This window comes from Callospermophilus lateralis, chromosome 5 (genome assembly GCF_048772815.1).
Source record: "Callospermophilus lateralis isolate mCalLat2 chromosome 5, mCalLat2.hap1, whole genome shotgun sequence".
Classification (NCBI taxonomy): domain Eukaryota; kingdom Metazoa; phylum Chordata; class Mammalia; order Rodentia; family Sciuridae; genus Callospermophilus; species Callospermophilus lateralis.
The window spans coordinates 115,801,268-115,813,636 of record NC_135309.1 but is presented as its reverse complement, the minus strand read 5'-3'; the positions used below and the strand labels follow the sequence as shown (position 1 = coordinate 115,813,636).

At 37.8% G+C, this 12,369-nt stretch overlaps 1 protein-coding gene across 1 annotated transcript in view; it reads left to right on the top strand.

The window, feature by feature from the left end:
- The window catches only part of Rgs7bp (regulator of G protein signaling 7 binding protein), a 97,731-nt gene that overhangs the window by 68,369 nt on the left and 16,993 nt on the right, over positions 1 to 12,369 (top strand). Inside the window, exon 4 of the mRNA XM_076857230.1 lies at positions 10,621 to 10,768. Coding sequence (XP_076713345.1) covers positions 10,621 to 10,768 — 148 coding nt within the window. The remainder of the gene's footprint in view (positions 1 to 10,620; positions 10,769 to 12,369) is intronic.

Sequence of the window (12,369 nt, the reverse complement as noted above, 5' to 3'; positions counted from 1 at the left end):
GCCTGTGCCATCATGGCATATATAGGAATAAATCCACACAGAGAAAATGTGATCACAAAATGGAAAAGACAGAGAAATGTTAAAAGTTGAAAAATGTTTTTTCAAAATCCAGTTTGAGATGCTCTAATGAGACATTAATGATCTGCTATCCAGCAAACACAGGATGAACTCAAGACAAGAACAGGACACGGGCAGTAAAGACTCACTGTCTTCAGCAGCATAGCAGGAAATGCAGAGGGAATGATCCACATCAATAAAAGAAACAAGTAACATAAAGACAGAAATAGAATATAACCAAAACACCTTATTTTCCAATGCAATGAGGCATTTGATCCTAAAACAGAATAGTGGGTTAGAAGAAATGAAGCAGAATAAATCTTAAAATAGAAAGTATGGTTCAAATTCTGAACTCTAGAAACATGCATTCACTCTTTGAACAAATATTTATTAAGCACCTGTTATTGTTATTGGTGTCCCCCAAAAGCTCATGTGTGAGACAATGAAAGTTTAGAGGTGATGTAATTGGGTTATGAGAGCCTTAACCCAATCAGTGCATTAATCCACTTGAATGGATTAAGTAGGTCTAACTGTAGTCAGGAATGGTGTTATGGAGCATGTAGGTCTCTGGGGGGGTGTGCCTTTGGGGTACATATTTAGTTCTAAGTGAGTGGAGCTTAGTCTCTCTCTGCCATGTCCTGACTGCTTTCCTCCTTCACACCTTTCTGCCAGGATATTCTGCCTCACCTTGGGCCCAGAGCAACAGGGTCAGTTGTCTACGAACTGAGACATCTGAAACTGTGAGCCAAAAATAAACTTTTCCTCCTCTAAAATTGTTCTTGTCAGGTCTTTTGGTCACTGAGGCAAAAATCTCAGTGATCAAGGCTGAATAAGTCCCTGTTTTTATGGAGCATATATTCTAGTGGAGAAGAAAAAAAGGAAGGGAGGAAAGAAAGAAGAAAAGAAACAGGGAAAGAGGAAGAAGGGGACATAGAAAGGAAGAAAGAACAGTAATAGACAAACTTAATAAAAAAATCCCAAATATTAATGAATACAATACAAATAATTTGAAACAGAAGAGATAAAGTAATAGCAAGTGACTGGGTGGCTACTTTAGATGGGATGGTCAAAGTTTTCTGAGAACGTAATTTTGAATCTGACTTGAATGACAAAAAGGAAACAACCTCATGAACATTAGCATTTTATGTAAAAGACCCAAGACCAGAAGATGGTAGTGTTTGAACAGTATAAACACAACCAAATTCTGTAATCCAAATGTAATCTAAAACATCTATTATTCTCATGTCTTCATATATTAATGAATAGAACTATATTGTCACCTTTATCAAATTAGGTGTCACATAAAGAATAGGATAATAGTACTGATAATAGCTTCCACTTATTGTGCCCTTTTGCTTGCTAGATGCCTGATGTATGTTATCTCATTTTACCCTCAAGAATATTTCCTTCATTGTACAGATAGAGTACCTGAAGCTCAATGAGGTAAGTTGCCTGAGGTCACATGGCAAATTGGTCCCACTGCAAAGTCTGATTGGTCTACCACATTAGTCCTTTTCCATTAAACTACATCGGGAAGGACACCAGAACATAGCAAATGGAGAAATAGAGAACAGTAGCACAGTTGACCAAATTTTATTCACATATTTGGCTTATTTAATGATAATGAGAAAATTTCAAAACCATGTTTAATGATTAAAACCCATCATGTGTTAGTTTCTTACCATAATGCTAAGCTTGGAGACTTGCTTTTATGGATTGGAGGGAATGTTAATTCATAGATTACTGAGTGATTTATATTAATTCATAGAATACTGAATGATTTATAAAATATTTTACATTAGATAAAGACGTTTAGTTGTGGGCTGGGGTTGTAGCTCAGTGGTAGAGCGCTTGCTTAGCACGTGTGAGACACTGAGTTCAATCCTCAGCATCACATAAAAAATAAATAAATAAATAAAGATACTGTGTCAAAAAACATATTGTATCATTTTTAAAAAGAAGATTAATTCTAAGAAGTCATTGTATTCAGTAAAAAATATATAAATAAAATGAAGTATTCATGGGAGCCAATGGAAACATGATTCGGCCATGTCACCCATTGTGGAAAAGTTGGAATTAATTAATTATATAGTAAACACGTCTCACACATTGTTTTGCTTGTCTTTAAAGTATGAAATTAGAGAAAAGCCTCATAGGGATCTCCTTTGAAAGTATTTTCCTTTGTTTTCTCTTCTTCTGCATTCTAAGGGAATCCTGTGTATCTGCTTTCTCACACAGATTTATGATGCCACCATTATGGGTACTACTTTGGGGGCAATGATGGAACTCCAGTGCCACAAGAAGCACAGAGAAGGCTGTAGGGCAAGGGGCAGAGTAGAGTACTTTATCTCTTCTGATTTGGAAAATGTTTACTTAAAAGAGTATGGCCAAGATTGGAGCTCTTATTATTTCTGGCCATTTGGGGTATTTTTTGTTTTTGTTTTTGTTGGGTTTTATTTATTTATTCATGCATTTATTCATTGCGGTACTGGGGATTAAATCCAGGGCCTCATGCTTTCTAGGCAACTGCTCTACTACTGAGCTATATCCCCAGCCCTACGTTTTGTTTTATTTTGCAACAGGTTCTTGCTGGCCTCAAACTTGTGATCTCCCTGCCTTGGCCTCCCCAGTACCTGGGATTACAGGCATGAGCCACAGGTCCAACATCTGTGATATGTTTTATAACACTGAGAATATCTTCTTACCATCGAAGAGTCTTTCAAACTATGGTTTAATATAAATAAACAACTAATTGAATTGATATATTTTTTTTCTGTGTAAGTCATATGTTTTCTAGTACATGAGAGCAAAAAGATGGATTGTTAACAAACATGCCACATTTCCCCAGTGCTTTCCATAATGCATGGAGTTAAAAAGCACTGACCAAGAGAATCACTATTTGGATAAACACCTATGCATTTGATTAAGCCACGTTCATTTTGTTTTTCTCAATTCAGTCAGTATGAAAACTATTTTAAAAGCCTTATCTGTGTGTAGATAATGCACAAAGGACATATGAAATTTGCCCTTAATATCAAGGAAATGATAGGACAGTGATATAGAATTGCTCAGAGAAGATTGGTTTGTTTTATTTTGATTTCTGGATAACTGTACTCAACTGGATAAAATTGACTTTTCTGGACAATAGAGGTCAAACTAATGACCTCCAAAGAGATAACTGTCCATGGCAGTGCCTTCTGTAAGCTGGGGACAAGCAGGAGAACAAGAAAGAATGGAAAGGGAAAAGAAAGAATAGAGAAAATACAGGAGAAAGAGGATTGGAGAAATAAGGAGGAAAGAGGTTACTAGAGTAGGGGTGATAAAGGAGCCCACTGGTGCCAGTGCCTCGGATTTCTGAGGTCAAGGGTGCTCAGTAGCACCCTAGATATGGCCCCACAATCAGATGTGTTTTTGTTATTTTTGAATGACCATTTCTCACGAATATAAGAATAACCAGCCCTTTAATCTAGTATGTGCTTCATGGGTGGTTTCCTTTAACTTTTCTTCAAACATGCCTCTTATATTCTCCATAAACAGGCTAAAAATACATGGAAATCCCCAAGGATCTGAAAGCAAAAAGCTTTGCAGGACCCTAAGGAAAGTGGCCAAGTTCGGATGTCCTAATTCTAAACAGTGACATAGCCAACTTAGTATGATTTCAAGGTGCTTTGAGGGCTCCCTTCCCCCTTCTTACCTCCATTCCCTCCCCAAGCAAACGTTTGTTCACTGAGGCCTGAAATTGACTTTTTAAGGGACAGAGTTTTTTATTTTATAATAAGAACTATTTTAAATGCACATTCATTCTCTTGGGCAAAGCAAAACTTGGACTTGAGGTTTCCATTTTGAAGCGTGTTGATCTTTTCTTAAAAGAAGCACAGGGAACCCACCTGCTACAAGAGGACAAATGCCCCTTCTGAGTTCAGCCAGGCAAAGGAGGGAAACTGGGCATGGAGTTCTTTAACTGGTTGGTGGAAGGGTTTTCCACTGGCTCCTTAATGTGGCTTAGAATAACTTCCATAAACTGACTCTGTTAACATCTCCAACCTCATATCTCACCAGCAATACCCTCCCTCAGCTTCCCCTGCCCCCTGCATATCCTGCCCTGCCACACTCAAGTCAACTTGAACTATGTTGGGAATCTCAACTTACAGTCCTTTCCAGTATGTCCCCCTGCTTGGGACATATGACCCTTGCTGCTTGACTCTACACCCCTCCCTTTTTCCTGGCCCACCCCTGCACTATATTTGGGTCACAAGTTAGATGTGATTTCTTGAAGGAAGCTTTTCTTGATGCTTCAAGGCTGGGCCACTCAATATGTCCCTCAAGCATCTCCTTTACATCCCCTCCATGTGTCCCCCAAGCATCTCCATGACACTGATCATGTGCACATTACTTGAGGTGTTATTGCCTGGCTCTGTGCCTGCCGTTCTCTCTTGACTTTTATTGCCTTGATTGTGTTCACTATTACATCCCCAACATCCAGTACAGTGCCTGGAGCAGAATAAAGTTTCAATTAATGATTATTGAATAAGTGGATGAATTGCTTTCATTTCTGCATCTCTTGTCAAAAGAGAGGGAATGTAATTAGAGGAAAAGATTATCCAGAGATGCTGGACTGAACTGATACACATATTTCTCTTCCTACACATACACATATTTCATACACATATTTAGAATCCATTTAAATAACAGAAAAGTATATAATGAAAAGAATAAATCCATATTAGCTCTTGTATTTATCAGGATGAGATAACTGCTATATGTAACAATACCAAATCTCAATAGATTAGAGCAATGAAAGCTCATTATTCACTCATGTCCAATGACAGAGCTGGGGTGGGGCAAAGAGTATTGCTCTATTCATTCTCTGCACATCCAATGTTTAGAGAAGAAAAAAGAAAACATGGAGGATTCTAAAGGAGAATTTTTAGACACCAGTCTAGAAGAGAGGTCTACATCACTCCTGCTAAGGAAGGGTTCACTGGCCATAACACTTTCACGTGACCCTTTCTAATTGTAGAAAAAAAAAGAAAACACAGGTTAGCAATCACGAAACTCTCACAACCCTGAAAAACAAAGGACAATTTAAGCAAATCAGAAATTTTGAGAAATTTCTCAAAGCTAGGAGGCAACTGGAATTGAGTTGGTAGAAATAAAAGAACAGAGGAATTCATAGCAAATAAGAAACTCAAGAAGAAATTGAAGCGGGAGAAATTTTTTTTGCAAGAAATCAATTCCAGAGACATTTTAAACTCAGTCAGTAAATACAAATCATAGGAAAGATTTCTGGAACTGTTGTCAGGGAAATTAGTTTCAAAATTGCATTCCGGAAAAGCTGGACTACCCCACACTGAGCAGCAGACTGTGGCTGTCCCAGGAGGATGTCTGGTGTCAATGTCAGTCCTGGGAAGCAAAGCCGAATAGAGTGTGAAATCATTCTGGGCCTCCATAAGTACAGCAATGGAAGGAAAAGAACCTGAGCTCCAGACGATGGTGGTTTTTTGCAGACATAATTGCTCAGTGTATCTCACTGAAGTGGAAATTTTAACCAGGAAACTCAGAGCAGACATGGGGCATAAAGAACAGCAGGCTGCCCAGGAAGCCTACCACCAAAGATGGAAAACCTTTGCATCCAGCCATACACACTGCTCCTTCTCCACAATTACCAGAAGGACACTATTATAAGAATGATAGGAAAACAGAGATCTTCAAAGACATATCTGAATAGACAGCCAGGAATGACCAGATTTTTAAGAAAAACCAGCACTATGAAACGGTGCTACCAGATGCAGCAAACAATTAATTCTAGAAGAACAAATTTAAGGTGATGAAAATTTAAAATACATGTAATCAATATATGCAAAGAGATTTATGAGTCTGTCATATACATAAAACAACAATTGTCTGCAACAGATAGGAACCAGTCATATTTGTAGGAAATACAAAGTTTTATCAATGAAAAACTCCATAGATAAGTTAATTAGTGTTGGGTGACAATTCTCCATTTGTCTATTGCATTTTATGGGTTTTACAAAGTAAGGTACTAATTGCCCTTTGTTTTATACTGTCTTTTCAAGGATGCTTATTTAGCAAATGTCTTGGAAAATAGAGTGTATCCCTCCAGAGTAAAGCATAGGCTCTCTATGCAGTATAATTAAAACGTTTCCTTCTGGAGCAAAGGGCAGGCATGCTGATTAAAGACTCCAGAACCCTAAGCTCAAGGCTCCACTGTTGTCATAGCCCACTGTGTGTGTAGGTATCATTTGGCCTTCTTACATCTCTCTCTGAGAACTAAGACTCAGAAACCCAGCAAATACTTATATGCTGGCTACTGCTATTCTTTCTTTTTTGGTACAGGATTGAGCCCAGGGGCACTTAACCATCGGCCCACATCCCCAGCAATTTTTTAGATTTATTTTGAGACAGGGTCTCACTAAGTTGCCTAGGTCCTCTCTAAGTTGCAAAGGCTGCCTTTGAACTTGTGGTCCTCCTGCATCAGCCTCCCAAGCTATTGGAATACAGGCATGCATTACCACACCTGGCTAGCTACTGCTATTCTGTGAGTAATCAACTATCTTTGTCTCTGACCTAGGAATCTCATGTTGTCTTCCACTATCTATAAAATTGTATCAGGCTAACTTGAAAGTAGGATAAAATCTAAGACCTGTCATAGTTCTTTAAAATTATTATAATGGAAATACTGAAAGCCTAAAATAGTGAAATGAAATATCAAGTCAAAGTATTCTCCCAGAATTTGGCCCAAAAGACAAATATAGACTATTGGGGAGAATTAAGAAATGTGAAAGATTCAGAGGCTACTCAAATATGAAATAAGAATTCTGAAAGAATAGAATTCAGAGAAGTAGAGAGTCAAGAAAAAGAGAAGACCTTTTCCCCAAATCTAAAGTAAGACAGAAATATTTAAATTAAAAAGATCATACTGTCTTAGTGAATTACCTTTAAGATTATTTACTAATCACAAAGGGGAACAGGTGTTATTATTATAGTGAAAGTTGGCAGAAACCAACTTAGCAAAATTAGCAGCATTAATAGTGGACCAACTGAGTCATGTGTTTTTGATGTGATACACCAAGAAGGATTCAATATCACTTCTATGATATTCTTGCCAAAAATACATGTAATTAAAATACATGTAATCAATATATGCAAAGAGATTTATGAGTCTGTAAAAATGTTTACTCTGTATCTAGACATTTTGAAACAATCAGAAAAATCCAAATGGAAAGATATTATATCAAACAACTGGCCTGGGCTCTTCATTCAAAAGCATCCATGACATGAAATTTTAAAAGGTGCAGGGGTGGGGTTGGGGCTGGAGATATAGCTCAGTTGGTAGAGTGCTTGCCTCACATGCACAAGGCCCTAGGTTCAACACACAGGCAAGAATGTTATTCTAGAGAAAAGGAAAATAAAGAAACATGCTAACAAAATACTTTGTAGAGTCCTTAATTGGGACCCTCAATTAAAAGGAATTATTGGAATACTTGGGAAACTTAAATATTAGCATATTAAATAATAATGTTGTATTGAATCATATTTAATCAAAATTTTGGGGCTGGGGATGTGGCTCAAGCGGTAGCGTGCTCGCCTGGCATGCATGCGGCCCGGGTTCTATCCTCAGCACCACATACAAACAAAGATGTTGTGTCCGCCAAAAACTAAAAAATAAATATTAAAAAAATTCTCTCTCTCTCTCTCTCTCTCTCTCTCTCTCTCGTGCTCGTGCGCTCTTTAAAAAAAATTGAAATTGTTTTGTCTAATAGTGGTTTTGAGGTTATGTAATAAAACACTCTTGCTTTTCATGAGATAGATATTAAAGTATTTTAGGATAAAGTGTCATTAATGCCTGCAGCTTACTCTCAAATGATTCATTACAAACTACTTTATATATAAAATCTATAATATTTTTTAAAATAAAAGATTAGAAAAAATAAATTTCAAATGCCAAGAGAAACTAATACAAAGAGGACTCATACCCAGAAATATTTAGGAACCTTTATAGAACTCAAAAGTTTGAAGATTACATCCTGAAAATTTTTCAGGGAGCCATAAATAGGCTACATACCGAGCATCCCTAGGTATAAATAGAAGACAGAGAACAATGTCATCCAAGTTCTTAGAGAAACTTAGTTTGAACATAGATTTCTACATCCAGCCCATCAAAATTTGAGCACAAAGAAGAAGAGGAAGGGGAAGATGTAATTTCAGACATGTAAAGACTAAGAAATTTTGCATTCCAAAGATCTGCTCTGAAATACTTAGGCAAGGAAATGTTCCACAAGTGCTTGCAGGTTGCCCTACTCTTCAGAGATTTGAAAAGCAGAGAGCTATACTGGGGGAGCCCCACTTTTGGCCCTCTTCCAGATCTCAACCACTCCTGCTCAGGCTCACATCCTATGGCTAACTCTGCCCAGAGGTGGGTGGCAAATGGACTGACTGCATTGGCCACACTCTAACAGGAGGCAAAATGCAAATGCTTTTAAGAGGTCATTGCCCTCCAACTGTGAAATGGTAATGGGCTAAATTATGTGTTTAATTAATTTCCAGCTAACAGCATACCATAAAATTGAGAAAACAATTCCTCAGGCAAGTTCCATCCCTCAGGATCAGTGTGCATAAAGTACACACTAAAGGATCAAAATTTCTCATCAGTAAACTTGTGTCTGTCCTTTGGATGAATGTTCAGAGGTCTATTTCTGCTGTGGTCTAATGAAAGGTGCAGTTACCACTTATTGGTTTGTCTTTTTCTCCTTGTGTTTGTTACCATATGGATTAGAAATTTTTGCTAGTTCTTTTGGATCAGGAATCCAAAGAAATAACGTGCTGTTAGATTTTTACCATGAACAGCTATCTTCTTCACAAGTTTGAGTTTTTTAAAGGAAAAAAAAAAAATCACAGCAGGATTAGGGAGACTGAGCTAACAAATAATGGATATAGCTTCAGTCTTGAGAATATTCAGTGATATGGACTGAAACAATATTTAACTAAGCTAGAGCTGTGTCTAAATAATAAAAATAGAACGAAGCAAAAGAGTAAAAGACAAAATAAGTACCTTTTAATCCAGACTACATAATATTGTACAACAGCTTTACAATGCTTTGTATGATTTTTTAAATTTTAAGCTCCATGAACTCTATTTCTTTCTTTTACCTCTTATATTTCTTTTTAAAAAAATATTTTTAGTTGTTGATGGACACAATACCTTTATTTTTTATTTATTTATATATGGTGCTGAGGATCAAACCTAGGGCCTCGCAAGTGCTAGGTAAGCACTCTAACACTGAGCCACAACCCCAACCCACCTCTTATTATTTCTAGCATTAATTTCAATGCTTGATACTGAGCTGACACTTGAGAAATATTGTGAATTAATAAATAAGTGAACAAGTGAATGACAAAGCCGAGTTTAAACCCCAGTTCTGTGGCATTATTGGCCATTTCCATGGTACCCAGTTATCCTACCATGGATACTCAAGGTAGAATAAAAGACATTAACAGAGCATGCCTGTAACACAGACTACCTTTTAATTTCATATAAATTTATGACTGAATCAATTTGGCTATTTATTTCCAGAAAGTTCCTACCTTATCTACTTAAGATCAGTCATGCTAAATACAAGTCTTAGTGGATCATCAGTATGTTGCTGTGGACAGCTCCCAATACAAGGCCCTCCATGGGACACTTCAGTTAATGGCATTTTACTGCCTCATCTGTAAAGCTGGATGATATGGCTGGACTGTTTCCTCATAGAAGAATGCACTAAAGGAGCTCAGAGAGCCAAGGAATTGAAAGGCAGATCCAAGATCTCTGTTGCAGATAGAGAGAATCAGTGTCTAAAATCAGAGAGAACAGCAGGAGCTCCCATTCTTCCTCCTGGGTTCACCTGTTCCTGGCCTTTTCACCTCCTGCTGCATCTGAGACCAAAACCCAGCATGGTTTCACAGGCAAATTCCTCCCACCCAAGCTAACTTGATCTAACTCAAAATAGGCTACAAGGTACTAACAGTCCACTAAACACAGGAATCTTGTTTTTTTTTTTTTTTTTTTTTTTTTTAATTTTTTTGCTATTCTAGGGATAAAACCCAGGGACTGGCACATGGTAGGCAAGTGCTGTCCCACTGAGATACATCTCCTAATCCATTTTTTTTTTTTTTAATTTTGAGACAGTCTCACTATATTGCCCAGACTGGCCTTGCATTTGTGATCCTCTTCCCTCAGCAACCTAAGTAGCTAGGATCACAGGCAAGTGCCACTGCATGCAGCAGGAACCTTAATTTTATCTTCATCTTTAGGTTACACTGACCTTAAGAATCTTTCCCAGATGTTGAGAAAACATCTCTTCCCCCGCCCACACACACACAAACACACACACACACACACACACACACACACACACAATTATTCTGTTACTCAGAAAGCTATTAGATTTAATGTAGCATTTGGCTCAAAGCATAGCCAACTTTTGCAATGCCATCCTGGATATAGAACTTGCACTTATGATTTCTTACCCTTTCTCTTTGCCAACAACTTCTCTGCCTTAGGAAAGGAACCTGGTGGGGGAATGAAGAGTTTGGATTGCAAAATTGAGGAAAGTGCTGAAATACCTGCCCTAGAGGACTCCTCCTCATCCCCCATAGATAGTCAGCAACATTCCTGGCAGGTTTCCACAGACATTGAGAACACTGAAAGGTAAGTGGGAAGTTACCCTGAATAGACTTCCAATCCTCCCCCAGCTAATGTTCTTAGGGGCCACAGAGAGTTGAGAGTTTTCTATTTCAGGTTCAGAAGAAACAGCTTTCTTTGGTCTGCCAGAGAAGTATAGTGCTGGCAGGGACCTTGGAGACTGTTCTCATGGGCAGATGAAAAAACTGAGATGAGAAAGGGTAAGTAGTCCAAATTCTACAGGCAAACAGTAGAGGATAGTAGGTGCCAGCTCCTAAGACTCTGATTATCCCTCTCAAGTATGCTCTATCTCTGTAGAAGGGAGAAAAGTAGATCTATATACTGTCACAGTTCATCCATCAAACTGGTTCCCAAATTTCTATTTGTTTAAGAGGAAAAAAATCCAAAGTCACGCAAAGATGCTTCTAGTGGATTTTTAAATTTCAGGTACATTGAGTGGCCTATTTAGATGAGCATTCTGTCTTGTTCACAAAGGGCATTTCATGGAGGCTCCTCTTACTTTCCCAGAACGTAGCTGATGGCCCCTTAGTAGCCAAAATGAGTTAATGCACTGTCATAAGTAGGAGCTTACTTCTAGAGGGTGTTTTTTTCTTGGGAAGAAATTCTACAATGATTCTATTTCATTTGAGAAAAAGAAGCAATAATATCATAACAATAAGTGTCATGTCCTATCTAAAGGCTAAAAATGCTGTTCTGTGAGGCCGAAAGATGAGACTCTTGTTTATTGGTTTTCACACTAATATCTGTACCCTTTGCTACTAATGTCCCCAGAGTAGGCACAGAGCAGCTGAATGAATATTGAGCAATTCCACTAAGTGTTCTGTGTGTGTAGGGTTGACTCATTGACAACATAATAAACATTTTATTTTTTTACATTTAGAAACGTAACTTCCAATGAAATTTATAGCCATTGTAGTTCTACATTTAGATTATAATATAATTCTAAAGCTAATTACTGAATTTCTGTGTTTATAGAAAATTGAACTATGTAGTGATTATGTGCTATTAATAAAACTTGGATTTTGTAATAAGCTTGGAAATCCAACAATTCAAACAATAAAACTGTTTGGCTCAGTTTGATAAAACTGTAGACAAATCATGAGGTAGTGATTTATCTTAAGTTACAAAATAGAAGATTCTTTATTCTGTTCCCAGGGGGAAATATATATGTATGTATGTATGTGTATATATATATATATATATATATATATATATATATATATACACACACAGAATGCCATGGTCAGGGCAGAAACCATCAGTAAAGCCATTTTCCTTTTCAAAGCACCTTGCACAGCAGCTATAGCCACACATTATAAGTGTTAAGAAAGCAAGCTGTGGATGGTAGTAAGAACAGGGTAATAAGCCCACAGTGCTGGCTGTATTTCTGGTCAGTCTGGAAGTCCAGATTCTGGTTAAAGGAGTGGAAAAGAGTGAGGGAAGTAGGCACAGGATTTCTGGTCTGGATGTGGCTTCCTCAGCTCTCCTGGATTCTCTGACTTGGGCCCAAACTAGTCTGTGCATGTAACTCTCCAGGAAGGCTTTTTAAAAACATTGAGGCCTGGGCCCCACCAGAAGCCAAGGGAATCAGGGTCTCTCTGGTGATA